Below are 17,149 nucleotides of genomic sequence, written 5' to 3'. Positions count from 1 at the left end.
TAGTAGACCTGGGAATATGTATAATGTGTGTGTGTGTGTATAGTAGATCTGGGAATATGTATAATGTGTGTGTGTGTATAGTAGACCTGGGAATATGTATAATGTGTGTGTGTGTATAGTAGATCTGGGAATATGTATAATGTGTGTGTGTGTATAGTAGATCTGGGAATATGTATAATGTGTGTGTGTGTATAGTAGACCTGGGAATATGTATAATGTGTGTGTGTGTGTGTGTGGTAAATCTGGGAGTATAATATATAATGTGTATATAGTAATTGTATAATTTGTGTGTGTGTAGTAGATCTGGGAATATGTATAATGTGTGTTTTGTTAGTGTGTGTGTGTGTAGTAGATCTGGGAGTATGTATATTGTGTATATAGTAATTGTATATTTTGTGTTTATAGTAGATCTGGGAGTATAATATATAATGTGTATATATTAATTGTATAATTTGTGTGTGTAGTAGATCTGGGAGTATGTATATTGTGTATATAGTAATTGTATATTTTGTGTTTATAGTAGATCTGGAAGTATAATATATAATGTGTATATAGTAATTGTATAATTTGTGTGTGTAGTAGATCTGGGAGTATGTATATTGTGTATATAGTAATTGTATATTTTGTGTTTATAGTAGATCTGGAAGTATAATATATAATGTGTATATAGTAATTGTATAATTTGTGTGTGTAGTAGATCTGGGAGTATGTATATTGTGTATATAGTAATTGTATAATTTGTGTGTGTAGTAAATCTGGGAGTATAATATATAATGTGTATATAGTAATTGTATAATGTGTGTGTGTGTGTGTAGTAGATCTGGGAGTATGTATATTGTGTATATAGTAATTGTATATTTTGTGTTTATAGTAGATCTGGGAGTATAATGTATAATGTGTGTTTTGTGGGTGTATAGTGTGTGTGTGATGTATCTGTGTTTAGTATATCTGTGTATAATATGTTTATCTGTATGTGTGATGGATGATCTGATGTGGATGGTTTTATGGGTCGCATTAATCAGGTTGTTGATTCTGGGGTTGCTGGTCTTTGTGGTGTTGCTGTGGGTGTGGAGCAGGGACATTGGCGCCACTATTCTCTGGCTTTGGCCCGTCCACCGCTGTGGGGTTGGGTGTTTTACTTGATATTGATGGTTATTGATGATTGTTCATGTGATGCAGTTATCCGATTATAGAAGAATTCCTGTCACACAGTCTTTGTGTAGGTTTTGTGTGATTGGGGTCTGTACCAGGGACATCATAGTGGAGCTGTTGTTATGGTCATCCACCAGTAGAGTAGTGGACACTACCCAGTCACCTATCCTTAACAATGGAGAGGATCATAGATGCCGTATATCAAATTAAAATGGCGAACACTCCTATATAGTTTTCTTTATTTGCTCCATGTCCATAATGTGTGTATTCACCTCTCTCCACTAATATTCCATTAATGTAACAGGATTGTAATGGGAGAGCCGGCTGCACTGGCCCCGCCCACATTCACCGGTTCCCATAGTCTGGGTGGTCATGTCTGCTCCAGTATTTCCTGTAGAGCGTCGGACTATTATATTCTCCTTTTATAAACTCCTTATAATCATTTCTTACAGATAAGAACTTTGACGATGAAGATTCTGTTGATGGAAACCGACCGTCATCCGCCAGCTCCACCGCTTCCTCCAAAGTGCCGCCACCTGCCCGTAAACCGGTGACCATGGGGACGGCTCGGAGGCCGGGGGCAACAGTAGCGGCTGCCAAACCTGGAGGTAAGTACAGGAGCCTGTGTGCCCATTGTGTGCCCCCTCACACAGGAGTTAGATGTCAGTCGGCATTACTGGGACATAATAGAGCATTGTCCTCATTGTCCTCAGATTAGGGTTGACACAAGTGCAATATGGGCGGGTGCTGTCTTTTTTTTTTTTTTTTTTAGGTCATTACTAGAGATGAGCGAACTTACAGTAAATTCGATTCGTCACAAACTTCTCGGCTCGGCAGTTGATGACTTATCCTGCATAAATTAGTTCAGCTTTCCGGTGCTCCGGTGGGCTGGAAAAGGTGGATACAGTCCTAGGAGACTCTTTCCTAGGACTGTATCCACCTTTTCCAGCCCACCGGAGCACCGGAAAGCTGAACTAATTTATGCAGGAAAAGTCAGCAACCACCGAGCCGAGAAGTTCGTGACGAATCGAATTTACTGTAAGTTCGCTCATCTCTAGTCATTACAGCCGGAGCATACAGCCGTAATACTGGAGCAGGAATGCTGCCTATGTTACACTTGTGGGAAATTCACTTCAGTGATGACATCACTCAGGGGGTGGGGCTAGAGCTCAGAGATGACATCCAGCCGCGTCTCCTGAGACAAAAGAGGATGATGTGTTGTCGCTGGAGAGAGGAAGTAGTCTGGGAGCTGCTGACACAACATCACATTGACAATGAGAGGACTACACAACTTCCTGTCAGGAGAGAGGGAAGAGCTGGGGAGCTGCTGACACAACACCATACTGACAATGAGAGGGCTACACAACTTCCTGTCCGGAGAGGGGAAAGAGCTGCGGAGCTGCTGACACAACACCACACTGACAATGAGAGGACTACACAACTTCCTGTCAGGAGAGAGTGAAGAGCTGGGGAGCTGCTGAAAGAGAAAAAAGCAAAGGCGCTCCTTGTGGAGTAACGTTGGTGGTAATGGTAGGAAGATGGGGGAATTCAATATACCGCTTACCAGATGAGGTTGTGTAACAACATACACAACAATGGTAGAGGTGTGTAGTTATATAGGGTCCATCTGCAGCCTTCCTGGATAAGAGTAGGATAATGTAGAAAAAAGCTTCGTTTAGACCAGGATTCGTGGCGCTGATTAGGACACAGGACTCACAGGATCAGGATAACATCCATCAGACTTTATTACCAATAATGCAACGCGTTTCGCTGCGCATGCGCAGCGAAATGCGTTGCATTATTGGTAATAAAGTCTGATGGATGTTATTCTGATCCTGGGAGTCCTGTGTCCTAATCAGCGCCACGAATCCTGGTCTAAACGAAGCTTCTTTCTACATTACAACACCACACTGACAATGAGAGGGCTACACAACTTCCTGTCCGGAGAGAGGAAAGAGCTGCGGAGCTGCTGACACAACACCACACTGACAATGAGAGGGCTGCACAACTTACTGTCAGGAGAGAGAGAAGAGCTGGGGAGCTGCTGACACAACACCACACTGACAATGAGAGGGCTACACAACTTCCTGTCAGGAGAGAGAGAAGAGCTGGGGAGCTGCTGACACAACACCACACTGACAATGAGAGGGCTACACAACTTCCTGTCAGGAGAGAGAGAAGAGCTGGGGAGCTGCTGACACAACACCACACTGACAATGAGAGGGCTGCACAACTTCCTGTCAGGAGAGAGAGAAGAGCTGGGGAGCTGCTGACACAACACCACACTGACAATGAGAGGGCTGCACAACTTCCTGTCAGGAGAGAGAGAAGAGCCGGGGAGCTGCTGACACAACACCATACTGACAATGAGAGGGCTACACAACTTCCTGTCAGGAGAGAGAGAAGAGCTGGGGAGCTGCTGACACAACACCACACTGACAATGAGAGGGCTGCACAACTTCCTGTTAGGAGGGAATCAAAAAACACAAGCTGAAGCTAGTGCATTGTGTACAATTTTTTGATCCCACAGTAACCCTCTCACTTCTTCCTGTCACTGATCTCATGTTGTAGCTGTAATTGGAAGCCTGTAAGAGAAATCAATGCATCCCACAGAGATTGAGGGAGTTATATCCGGGGTGGTGGTTGGTTTCACTGCAGCATTTCTGCATCCTGATATAAATGCATTTATCCCCACCGGCTTCGGATGTCCGTATGGTGAATGTATCCAGTGCCTGTCCTAAGCTTCCGGCTATGATGGGAGATTAAGGTGATAAATGGGCGATCAGGGGAGTAAATGTTATTTTTTGGACTGTTACAGGAGCCAAGGAAGGTGCAGGAGGGGTGGACGAGGAAGACTTCATCAGATCCTTTGAGGATGTCCCCACGGTGCAGGTAACAGGATTCTGCGTCATTCATGGTCACACATAAAGATCATGTTTTTTGTGCTGCATTAACCCAGAGCTGGAGAAGGATCTCACTGAGCGCCTCATGTCCCTGTCCTCAGGTTGTCTGTGGTTTTGCAGCTTTCGTCCATTCACTTCAATGGAACTGAGCTGTAATACCACACGCAAACTGAGGACAAGAGTGGTGCTGTTTCTTGAATAAGAAAAGCACTGCTATAGATTTTGCACTGGGGTTCAGGTTACACTCCCCTCTGCTGTCTGTCAAAAAATATCTGACATCAGAGTCTTAAAGGGGTACTCCGGTGGAAAAGTTTTTTATTTATTTTTTAAATCAACTGGTGCCAGAAAGTTAAACAGATCTGTAAATTACTTCTATTAAAAAATCTTTACACTTCCAGTACTTATTAGCAGTTGTATGTTACAGAGGAAATTCTTTTTTATTTTTTTTATTTATTTTTTTCATCTTGTCCACAGTGCTCTCTGCTAACACCTGATGCCCGTATCAGGAACTTTCCAGAGCAGGAGAAAATCCACATAGCAAACCTCTCCTGCTCTTCCTGACATGGACAGAGGTGTCAGCAGAGAGCACTGTGGACAAGACAAAAAAGAAATTAAAAAAGAAAAGAATTTCCTCTGTAGCATACAGCTGCTAATAAGTACTGAAAGGATTGAGATTTTTAAATAGAAGTAATTTACAAATCTGCATAAAATTTCTGGCACCAGTTCATTTAAAAAATAAAATAAAGTTTTCCACTGGAGTACCCCTTTAAGCCCCCTTAATTCTGTCCGTCCCACTTGTATCCGTTGTTCTCATATCATAATGCTGCCCTTATCACATGTGGCTCCATCCTCAAAAACTTTATTAAAGGGGTTATCAAAACAGTTTCTTCCATAAACAGCGCCATTCTTGTCCTCAGTTTGAGTGTGGTATTGCAGCTTAGTTCCATCCCCTTAAATTAGACTGAGCTGCAGTACCGCACACCACCTGAGGACAATGGAGGTGCTGTTTTTAAAAGAAAGCAGCTATTTTTATCTAATATAATACCCCAGATATCCCAGGATTGACCCCAGCACGATCAGTGCACTCTTCTGCTGAAATACTCTGTACTGCTGTGTTACCTTTTCTAATTCTGTCCTCGGATCCGATCACTGTCCAAGCTGTAAGATACTGCAGGTTCTTCTGGCTCTGAAGAAGACCTTGTACCGAACGGCAGTGACAGACGCATAGCGCTCATAGTAGAATGACTGTAGTGATGACCGGGGCTGTCTCTTCTCTTACAGATCTACTCCGCCAGAGATCTCGAGGAGCAAATCAATAAAATTCGGGAAATCCTGTCGGATGATAAGCACGATTGGGAGCAGAGGATCACAGCGGTAAGGAGCGGACCTCCTGCACTTTACATTGTGTTAGGGGGTATACAACCCGATATGATGATCACCTTTTGTTATAGCAGTGAATCCCAACCAAGGTGCCTCCAGCTGTTGCAAAACTACAACTCCCAGCATGCCCGGACAGCCAACTGCTGTTCATGCATGTTGGAAATTATAGGTTTGCATCAGCTGGAGGCACCTTGGTTGGGATTCACTGCTATAACATAAGGCGCCCCTGACGTCCTATTACATAGTATTGGCACCCTGGTTGAAAAACACTGCGTTATAGGCTGTCAGCATCGCATAATGTTATAGCAATTTTTCCTAACCAGGGTGCCTCCCGCTGTTGCAAAACTACAACTCCCAGCATGACAGGATAGCTGTTGGCTGTTTGGGCAAGCTGGGAGTTTTAGTTTTGCAAAAGCTGGTGGCATTCTGGTTGGGAAGCACGATGCTATGAGATGTCAGGATTGTATTATGTTATCGCAGTGTATCCCAACCAAGGTGCTTCCAACTATTGTTAAACTACAACTCTCAGCATGTCCAGACAGCTGAAAGCACCCAAGATGGAAACTGTTATAGGATGTCAGGGTTGCCTTATGTTATAGCAGTGTATCACAATCACGTTTCCTCCAGCTGTTGCAAAACTACAACTCCCAGCATGTCCGGGCATGCTGGGAGTTGTAGTTTTGCAGCAGCTGGAGGCACTCTGATTGGCATACACTGCTATAACATAGGGCAACCCTGACATCCTATAACAGTTTCCAACCTGGGTGCTTTCAGCTGTTGCTAAACTACAATTCCCAGCATACCCGTACTGCTTTTGACTTTCCAGGCATGCTGGGAGTTGTAGTTTTGCAACAGCTGGAGACACCCTGATTGGAAAACACTGTTCTAGAGCCTAGGTCTCTAAACTGTGGACCTCCAGCTGTAGCAAAACTACAACTCCCAGCATGCCCAACCAGGGTGCCTCCAACTGTTGCAAAACTACAATTCCCAGCATACCTATACAGCCTTTAAAGGGGTACTCCGATGAAAAACCTTTTTTTTTTTTTTTTTTTAATTTTTTTTGTCAACTGGTGCCAGAAAGTTAAACAGATTTGTGAATTACTTCTATTAAAAAATCTTAATCCTTCCTGTACTTATTAGCTGCTGAATATTACAGCGGAAATTCTTTTCCGTTTGAAACACAGAACTGTCTGCTGACATCACGAGCACAGTGCTCTCTGCTGACACCTCTGTCCATTTTATGAACTGTCCAGAACAGCATATATTTACTATGGGGATTTCCTTTTACCCTGGACAGTTCCTAAAAATGGACAGAGATGTCAGCAGAGAGCACTGTGCTCGTGATTCAGCAGAGAGCTCTGTGTTTCAAACGGTAAATAATTTCCACTGTAGTATTCAGCAGCTAATAAGTACTGGAAGGATTAAGATTTTTTAATAGAAGTAATTTACAAATCTGTTTAACTTTCTGGCACCAGTTGATTTAAAAAAAAAATAAAAAAAAAAAATATATATATTTCACCGGAGTACCCCTTTAACTTTCCGGGCATGCTGGGAGATGTAGTTTTGCAGCAGCTGGAGGCACCCTGTTGGGAAACACAGCTCCAGATTAATTTTATTTTATATCTTTGTGTGCACTTAGTCTTGTGATGTTAGAATCCATATAAATTTGTTTTTGTTTTCTATATTTTTTTTGCAGCTTAAGAAAATCCGATCTCTGCTCATGGCCGGCGCTGCAGAATACGAAAGCTTCTTCCAACACCTGCGCCTGCTTGATGGAGCGTTCAAGCTTTCCGCCAAGGACTTGCGTTCCCAGGTGGTTCGAGAAGCCTGTCTCACCCTGGGGTGAGTGTAGCGGCAGACGTGTCCTGACAAACACACGGCCTCCTCCCGATCATAGATGAAATGTGCTGCGTACACGACATCGCACCCTCCGCATCCGCTGACACATCATCCACCGCTGTGTGTTACACTGTTAATTTTTTACTTGGTTACTATTATAGATTTCTTTATTTTTTCCCATCAGGCACCTCTCCTATGTGCTGGGGAATAAGTTTGACCATGGAGCTGAAGCTATTATGCCTACGGTTTTCAACTTAGTTCCAAACAGTGCCAAAGTCATGGCGACCTCTGGCGTGGTGGCCATTCGCCTAATCATACGTGTGAGTATCGGAGTTTGCGTTGATGTTATTCATAATATAGTTTATTTAAAGGGGTACTCCGGTGGAAAACATTTTTTTTTTTTTAAATGTTAGACAGATTTGTAAATTACTTTTTATTAAAAAAAAAAATCTTTATCCTTCCAGTACTTTTTAGCAGCTGTATGCTACAGAGGAACTTCTTTTTGTTTTTGAATTTCTTTTTTGTCTTGTCCACAGTGCTCTCTGCTGACACCTGATGCCCGTATCAGGAACTGTCCAGAGCAGGAGAAAATCCCCATAGCTAACCTAAGCTGCTCTGGACAGTTCCTGACACGGACAGAGGTGTCAGCAGAGAGCACTGTGGACAAGGCAAAAAAAGAAATTAAGAAATAGAAAAGAATCTCCTCTGTAGCATACAGCTGCAAATACGTACTGGAAGGGTAAAGATATTTTTTAATTGAAGTAATTTACAAATCTGCATAACTTTCTGGCACCAGTTCATAAAAAAATAAAAAATAAAAAGGTTTTCCACCGGAGTACCCCTTTAAGGAAAAATATAGCTGGTTAAGGAAAAACAAAGCTGCTTTTTCTTTTCTTTTTTTTTAAATATAGAAACAGCACCACCCTTGGTCTCAGGTCATGTGTGGTATTGCAGCTTAGATCCATTAAAGTGCAAGGAGATGAGTTAAAGTACCACATGCGACCGGAGGACAGGTGTGCCGCTGTTCCTAGAAGAAAACATCTATGTTTTTTCTAACCCTTTAATGAAAAATTCTCTCCATGTCTGCAGCATACACATGTCCCAAGGCTAATACCGATCATTACAAGTAACTGCACCTCCAAGTCTGTAGCGGTTCGAAGGTTAGTGGGAGATTTTTCCGTGTGTTTCTCTTAGTCAGCTCTGCTTCATCTGTTTAGTTGTGAGTCCAGGTGCTGAGAGTCCGACTATTGTCATCACTCCAAATATGTCTGCCACTGTCAGGAAGCGTCACCTGCACTGTGTATAATCGGATACTGTGATTTAGTGTGTGTGTGTGTACACACGTGCTGACACAGCCTTCAGTCAAGCTGGGACTTGTAGTCATCATAGTAGCTTTGAATGCTTCAGGGGTGCTCAGCCAAAAAAGCCCATAAGGCTGGGTTCACACCACATTTTGGCAGTACAGTTCCCGTATACATTTTTTATTTGAAATAAGTTCGGAACCATATTGAAAATCATGTGCATTGACTCTCCATCGAAAACCATATGCCAAAAGATGCATCAGGTTGTGTCCATTTTGCGTCTTGTACGGTTTTGTCAGTTTTTTTTTTCCTGTACTCAAAACTGTATTCTACCACTGTTTTTGGTCTGGGTTAAAAAGCGTATTGAAATGTATGAGGTTTTTTTTTTTTTTTTAACCCCTTAAGGACGCAGGACGTAAATGTACGTCCTGGTGCGGTGGTACTTAACGCACCAGGACGTACATTTACGTCCTGTGCATAACCGCGAGCATCGGAGCAATGCCTGTGTCATGCGCAGCTGATCCCGGCTGCTGATCGCAGCCAGGGACCCGCCGGCAATTAACCCCTCAGGTGCCGGGATCAATACAGATCCCGGCATCTGCGGCAGTGCGCGATTTAAATGAACGATTGGATCGCCCGCAGCGCTGCTGCGGGGATCCGATCATTCAGAATGCCGCACGGAGGTCCCCTCACCTTCCTGCTTCCGGGTCCCGGCGTCTTCTGCTCTGGTCTGAGATCGAGCAGACCAGAACAGAAGATCGCCGATAACACTGATCTGTTCTATGTCCTATACATAGAACAGATCAGTATAAGCAATCATGGTATTGCTATGAATAGTCCCCTATGGGCACTATTCAAGTGTAAAAAAAAATGTAAAAAATGTAAAAGTAAAAAAAAAGGGAAAAATCCCCTCCCCCAATAAAAAAGTAAAACGTCCGGTTTTTCCTATTTTACCCCCAAGAAGCGTAAAAAATAAATTTTATAGACCTATTTGGTATCGCCGCGTGCGTAAATGTCCGAACTATTAAAATAAAATGTTAATGATCCCGTACGGTGAACGGCGTGAACGTAAAAAAAAAAAAAAGGCCAAAATTGCTACTTTTTTAATACATTTTATAAAAAAAAAATATAAAAAATTTATTAAAAGTTTTTTATATGCAAATGTGGTATCAAAAAAAAGTACAGATCATGGCGCAAAAAATGAGCCCTCGCACCGCCGCTTATACGGAAAAATAAAGTTAGAGGGCATCAAAATAAAGGGATTATAAACGTACTAATTTGTACGGCGTGAAAACGAAACCTTCCAAAATTAGCAAAATTGCGTTTTTCTTTTTAATTTCCCCACAAAAATTGTGTTTTTTGGTTGCGCCATACATTTTATGATATAATGAGTTATGTCATTACAAAGGACAACTGGTCGCGCAAAAAACAAGCCCTCATACTAGTCTGTGGATGAAAATATAAAAGAGTTATGATTTTTAGAAGGCGAGGAGGAAAAAATGAAAACGTAAAAATTTAATTGTCTGAGTCCTTAAGGCCAAAATGGGCTGAGTCCTTAAGGGGTTAAACATGGGAGTCAATGGGAACCGTACAGAACCGTATGTGCGTACGGTTCCATCCGGTTTTCACCATACAGTTTTTAACTTTGCACAGTTTTTAATCAAACAAGTGAAACTTTATTCACAATGGAGTGAAAAGTTAAAAACGTGTATGTTTTTTTCCTTAAACTAATGCAACCGGATGTCATTTTTCAAACGTATACGGATTAAAATTTGTAAACACGTTTTGATACAGTTTAGTCCGGTTTTGAGGAATCCGTTTTGCATCAAACCTGATACGGAACTGTATTGCAAAAACGTGGCGTGAACTCAGAGTAAATCTGCTGTAATCTAGACATAGGCAGTTGCCAACCAGCAGATAGGACTGTGCGGGTCCAATGCTCTCTTCTTCCCTTCCATTATTTTTTCTTTTAGTTATACAGTGGTCCCTCAACATACGATGGTAATCCGTTCCAAATGGACTATTGTTTGTTGAAACCATCGTATGTTGAGGGATCCGTGCAATGTAAAGTATAGGACAGTGGTCTACAACCTGCGTACCTCCAGATGTTGCAAAACTACAACACCCAGCATGCCCGGACAGCCAACGGCTGTCCGGGCATGCTGGGTGTTGTAGTTTTGCAACATCTGGAGGTACGCAGGTTGTAGACCACTGTTAGAGGAAGTTGTACTCACCTGTCCCCGCCGCTTCGGACCGTCACCGCTGCCCGGAATGTCGCCGTCCATCGCTGTCGCTGCGTCCCCGACACTCCGGCAAGGCCTCTGCTTCCCCAGCGTTCGCGCTCTCCGTCGCCGCCATCATGTCGCTACGCACGCCACTCCTATTGGATGACGGGACGGCGTGCGCAGCGACGTGATGACGACGATGGAGAGCGCCGACGATGCAGGGGATCCTGAAGAGGACGCGCCGGAGCCCCGAGGACAGGTAAGTGATTGTCAGCGGACCACACGGGGCACCGTAAACGGCTATCCGGTGGCGGCTGAAGCAGTCTGCGCTGCAGGATAGACGTTTATGCGAACGCCCCGACATACAAAAGCATCGTATGTTGATGCTGCCTTCACCATGTGATGGACTATGAGAGTGATCGTATGCTGAAATGATCGTATGTCGGGGCCATCGTAGGTCGGGGGTCACTGTATATATATGGTATGTCGGGGCCATCGTAGGTCAGGGGGTCACTGTATATATATGGTATGTCGGGGCCATCGTAGGTCGGGGGGGTCACTGTATATATATGGTATGTCAGGGCCATCGTAGGTCGGGGGGTCACTGTATATATATGGTATGTCGGGGCCATCGTAGGTCGGGGGGTCACTGTATATATATGGTATGTCGGGGCCATCGTAGGTCGGGGGGTCACTGTATATATATGGTATGTCGGGGCCATCGTAGGTCGGGGGTCACTGTATATATGGTATGTCGGGGCCATCGTAGGTCGGGGGGTCGCTGTATATATATGGTATGTCGGGGCCATCGTAGGTCGGGGGGTCACTGTATATATATATATATATATATGGTATGTCGGGGCCATCGTAGGTCGGGGGGTCACTGTATATATATATATGGTATGTCGGGCCATCGTAGGTCGGGGGGTCACTGTATATATATGGTATGTCGGGGCCATCGTAGGTCGGGGGTCACTGTATATATATGGTATGTCTGGGCCATCGTAGGTCGGGGGTCACTGTATATATATATGGTATGTCGGGGCCATCGTAGGTCGGGGGGGTCACTGTATATATATATATGGTATGTCGGGGCCATCGTAGGTCGGGGGTCACTGTATATATATGGTATGTATGGGCCATCGTAGGTCGGGGGTCACTGTATATATATATATATATGGTATGTCGGGGCCATCGTAGGTCGGGGGGGTCACTATATATATGGTATGTCGGGGCCATCGTAGGTCGGGGGTCACTGTATATATATATATATGGTATGTCTGGGCCATCGTAGGTCGGGGGTCACTGTATATATATATATATATATATATATATATATATATATATATATATATATGGTATGTCGGGGCCATCGTAGGTCGGGGGGGGTCACTGTATATATATATGGTATGTCGGGGCCATCGTAGGTCGGGGGTCACTGTGTATATATGGTATGTTGGGGCCATTGTAGGTCGGGGGTCACTGTATATATATGGTATGTCGGGGCCATCGTAGGTCGGGGGGGGTCACTGTATATATATGGTATGTCAGGGCCATCGTAGGTCGGGGGGTCACTGTATATATATGGTATGTCGGGGCCATCGTAGGTCGGGGGGTCACTGTATATATATGGTATGTCGGGGCCATCGTAGGTCGGGGGGGTCACTGTATATATATGGTATGTCGGGGCCATCGTAGGTCGGGGGGTCACTGTATATATATGGTATGTCGGGGCCATCGTAGGTCGGGGGGTCACTGTATATATATGGTATGTCTGGGCCATCGTAGGTCGGGGGTCACTGTATATATATGGTATGTCGGGGCCATCGTAGGTCGGGGGTCACTGTATATATATATGGTATGTCGGGGCCATCGTAGGTCGGGGGGTCACTGTAAATATATGGTATGTCGGGGCCATCGTAGGTCGGGGGGTCACTGTATATATATATATGGTATGTCGGGGCCATCGTAGGTCGAGGGGTCACTGTATATATATATATGGTATGTCGGGGCCATCGTAGGTCGGGGGGTCACTGTATATATATGGTATGTCGGGGCCATCGTAGGTCGGGGGGGTCACTGTATATATATGGTATTCTGGGCCATCGTAGGTCGGGGGTCACTGTATATATATATGGTATGTCGGGGCCATCGTAGGTCGGGGGGTCACTGTATATATATGGTATGTCAGGGCCATCGTAGGTCGGGGGTCACTGTATATATATATGGTATGTCGGGGCCATCGTAGGTCGGGGGGGTCACTGTATATATATGGTATGTCGGGGCCATCGTAGGTCGGGGGGTCACTGTATATATATGGTATGTCGGGGCCATCGTAGGTCGGGGGGGTCACTGTATATATATGGTATGTCGGGGCCATCGTAGGTCAGGGGGTCACTGTATATATATGGTATGTCGGGGCCATCGTAGGTCAGGGGGTCACTGTATATATATGGTATGTCGGGGCCATCGTAGGTCGGGGGTCACTGTATATATATGTTATGTCGGGGCCATCGTAGGTCGGGGGGTCACTGTATATATATGGTATGTCGGGGCCATCGTAGGTCGGGGGGTCACTGTATATATATGGTATGTCGGGGCCATCGTATGTCGGGGGGGTCACTGTGTATATATATGGTATGTCGGGGCCATCGTAGGTCAGGGGGTCACTGTATATATATGGTATGTTGGGGCCATCGTAGGTCGGGGGTCACTGTATATATATGTTATGTCGGGGCCATCGTAGGTCGGGGGGTCACTGTATATATATGGTATGTTGGGGCCATCGTAGGTCGGGGGGTCACTGTATATATATGGTATGTCGGGGCCATCGTAGGTCGGGGGGGTCACTGTATATATATATATATGGTATGTCGGGGCCATCGTAGGTCGGGGGGTCACTGTATATATATGGTATGTTGGGGCCATCGTAGGTCGGGGGGGTCACTGTATATATATGGTATGTCGGGGCCATCGTAGGTCGGGGGGTCACTGTATATATATGGTATGTCGGGGCCATCGTAGGTCGGGGGGTCACTGTATAGGGAGAGATTTCTCAAAACCTGTGCAAAGGAAAAGTTGCCCAGTTGTCCATAGTTACCAATCAGATCGCTTCTTTCATTTTGCAGAGGCCTTGTTAAAAATGAAAGTAGTGATCTGATTGGTTGCTATGGGCAACTGAGCAACTTTTCCTCTGGACAGGTTCTATAAATCTATTCTATCCTTTCTCTTTAACCTCCTCATATATTCATTCTACTCCATATTATTTTAATACATTCTTCACTAGTCTGTATATGCGCTATTTTACATTCCTTGATCTCATCTTGGATGGATTTAGAGTCAGGGCTGAATACTGAGAAATTCTCCATCCACAATATTGAAAACTTAGATGTCAGAGAAGTAATGTGTTCTTGTCAGTCATGTACAGGCTTTGTAAATGGGCTCTGCCGAATAGTACGATTTGTCTTAGATATACTGAATAGATGTCTTTGCTATTTTATATTTCTCTATACGCTGTGTTCTTGTGATAAACTTGTTGGGGGAAAAAAGAAAATGTTTAAAATAACCAGTTATACAAAAAAAAGCTTTAGAATATATATTTCTCTATGTAACAAAGCTGCACTCACCTGTTGCATAAGATCTTCATGTTATTGTCCGTACAGTACATATGTACAGGAGCGGCACAAAACCTCCTATGGCCATTTAATGTCGCTCAGACGCCTTTTCATGGCCTTGAATAAGTGTCTGTGCCAAACAAAACTGGCCATAGACTATAATGTGCGGCAGGTACCGATCCTGTACATATGTACTGTACGGACAATAACATGAAGATCTTATGCATCAGGTGAGTGCAGCTTTATCTATTACACTGCGCATAATCAGATACTACAGCTCGCCGGTGGTCAGAACGTTATGTGTCTATATATATGTGTGTGTATGTATGTTCCAGCATCACGTCCAAACTGCTAAAGATATTAACATGAAATTTGGCACATGTTAGTTATATGTCAACAACAAACATAGGATAGGTGATTTAACCCTTACTCACCCCCATTTGCCAGGGGCGGGGTTTATGTTTAAAGTCCCATACAAGTCAATGGGAAATATATGTTACTGCATAACTTCCATAACGTCTGGAGATATTTCGATAATACTTGGTCACATGTTACTTATATGTTCACTTAAAATATAGGATAGTTAATTTAACCCTTAACTACCCCCATTTGTGAGGGTCAAGGTTTTTGTTTAAAGTCCCATTCAAATCAATGGGAAATGTATGTTCCCACATAACTTCCGTACGGTTGAAGATATTTCAATAACTGGTACATATATTACAGGTCTGGATAGGAGGTCGGGATAGGAGGTCGGGATAGGAGGTCGGGATAGGAGGTCGGGATAGGGGGTAGGGATAGGGGGTAGGGATAGGGGGTAGGGATAGGGGGTCGGGATAGGGGGTCGGGATAGGGGGTCGGGATAGGGGGTCGGGATAGGGGGTCGGGATAGGGGGTCGGGATAGGGGGTCGGGATAGGGGGTCGGGATAGGAGGTCGGGATAGGAGGTCGGGATAGGAGGTCGGGATAGGAGGTCGGGATAGGAGGTCGGGATAGGAGGTCGGGATAGGAGGTCGGGATAGGAGGTCGGGATAGGAGGTCGGGATAGATGCACTGGAAAGGAGGGTGGGATAGGAGGTCAAAAGCTTCCTCCTTTATTTTCCTCCCCAACAAGGATTAGGAAGGAAAAACCAGGCAACGCCGGGTACTCAGCTAGTTATATATAAATGTAAAGTAATACATGCAGCCATATCCCAGACTAGACTCCATTTGTGACACCTGTACAGCCGCCCTCCTTCATGTCTCTATCTGTTTGATGACAACATCTGAATCTCTTCCTTCTTTTTCTCGCAGGCGTTGTTACGAATTTTTGGATCTACTTCTACAAGAATGGCAGACGCACTCACTGGAAAGGTAAGAAGGTGGCGGCACTGCAGGGTCTGGTCCGATGATGAAGACTTGTGTATCAGACGCTCCTCACGTTGTCGGGTTCACAATTTTGGTTTGTAGGTGATTGGAAATTACTATAATAAATATTTCTGAATCTCCCATCTGACCATTGGGGCTTATTTGGATGAGAGAGAGGATTTATAAGGTTCTGCTGCCAATCATCCCATACATTATAGAGCAGTGGTCTTCAACCTGCGGACCTCCAAATGTTGCAAAACTACAATTCCCAGCATGCCCGGACAGCCAACGGCTGTCCGGGCATGCTGGGAGTTGTAGTTTTGCAACATCTGGAGGTCCGCAGGTTGGAGACCACTGTTATAGAGCAATCTGACAGTTGGCTCACCTATTATCCCCATAAGAAACCCGGACTGGAGCGGACCTTGTCCCAAAGATTCATGTAAAGAAGATAGATGTCCACTTTATTTTTTAACTTCACTTTATTTATTATAACTCCACACAGGTACAGAGAATGCATAAAACGTGTCGCATTTCGCCCGTGATCTGCGGCCTTAGTCGTATTTGTATTTCAATATTAGAAAGATCATTGGCAATAAAGAATCTCACCAGTACAATGGGATTTAACCAAGACAACCACTATTCTTAAAGGTCAGATTAGATGTTCGAAGCTGCAGCAAATGGAGAGGTGTTGTCTTCATCTGGATCCGGTCACGTGGAGGACGATTGTGGCCGTCTCCTCTTACCTAGATCTCTTTCCTTATAGTCTGGGAGAGGAAGCCATCTTGTTTCCTTGCTCTTGTTGACTGTTTACAATGAAACCTCTTTGAAAGACCACCCCCTTATCCAGACCACATTTCCTGTGAGATATTTTCAGTGCACCATACATTATACATAGTGGTTATTTCTTTAAATGGGCACTGGCATAAAAAAAAATTAAAAGGTTTGATCATTTGGGATCTGAGTGTTCACACTAGAGATGAGCGAACTTACAGTAAATTCGATTCGTCACGAACTTCTCGGCTCGGCGGTTGCTGACTTTTCCTGCATAAATTAGTTCAGCTTTCTGGTGCTCCTAGGACTGTATCCACCTTTTCCAGCCCACGGGAGCACCTGAAAGCTGAACTAATTTATGCAGGAAAAGTCAGCAACCGCCGAGCCGAGAAGTTCGTGACGAATCAAATTTACTGTAAATTCGCTCATCTCTAGTTCACACCCTGACTGAACAAGAATAAGGCACAAAAAATGCGCACTTACGGAGTTCTTTTCCCGATCATTTGACCTGCATAGACTCGTAATGTAAGTCTTCACAATGCAAGTGAATGAGGCGCAATCCTCATTTGTTTTTCTCCGCTCTACACTTCTAGGATTCTCATCATCGGTTCAGGGTCTAA

General features: G+C 44.3%; 1 protein-coding gene across 1 annotated transcript in view; it reads left to right on the top strand.

Moving 5' to 3' along the window:
* Nucleotides 1-17,149, top strand: part of CLASP1 (cytoplasmic linker associated protein 1) — a gene marked incomplete in the record, with an annotated part of 180,394 nt that overhangs the window by 105,579 nt on the left and 57,666 nt on the right. Inside the window, 7 exon segments of the mRNA XM_056534144.1 lie at nt 1,605-1,760; nt 3,971-4,044; nt 5,337-5,429; nt 7,132-7,277; nt 7,459-7,594; nt 8,364-8,434; nt 15,705-15,764. Of these exon segments, the coding sequence (XP_056390119.1) occupies nt 1,605-1,760; nt 3,971-4,044; nt 5,337-5,429; nt 7,132-7,277; nt 7,459-7,594; nt 8,364-8,434; nt 15,705-15,764 (736 nt within the window).

Source organism: Hyla sarda, chromosome 8 (genome assembly GCF_029499605.1).
Source record: "Hyla sarda isolate aHylSar1 chromosome 8, aHylSar1.hap1, whole genome shotgun sequence".
NCBI lineage: Eukaryota > Metazoa > Chordata > Amphibia > Anura > Hylidae > Hyla > Hyla sarda.
This window is presented reverse-complemented; position numbering and strand designations above follow the sequence as displayed.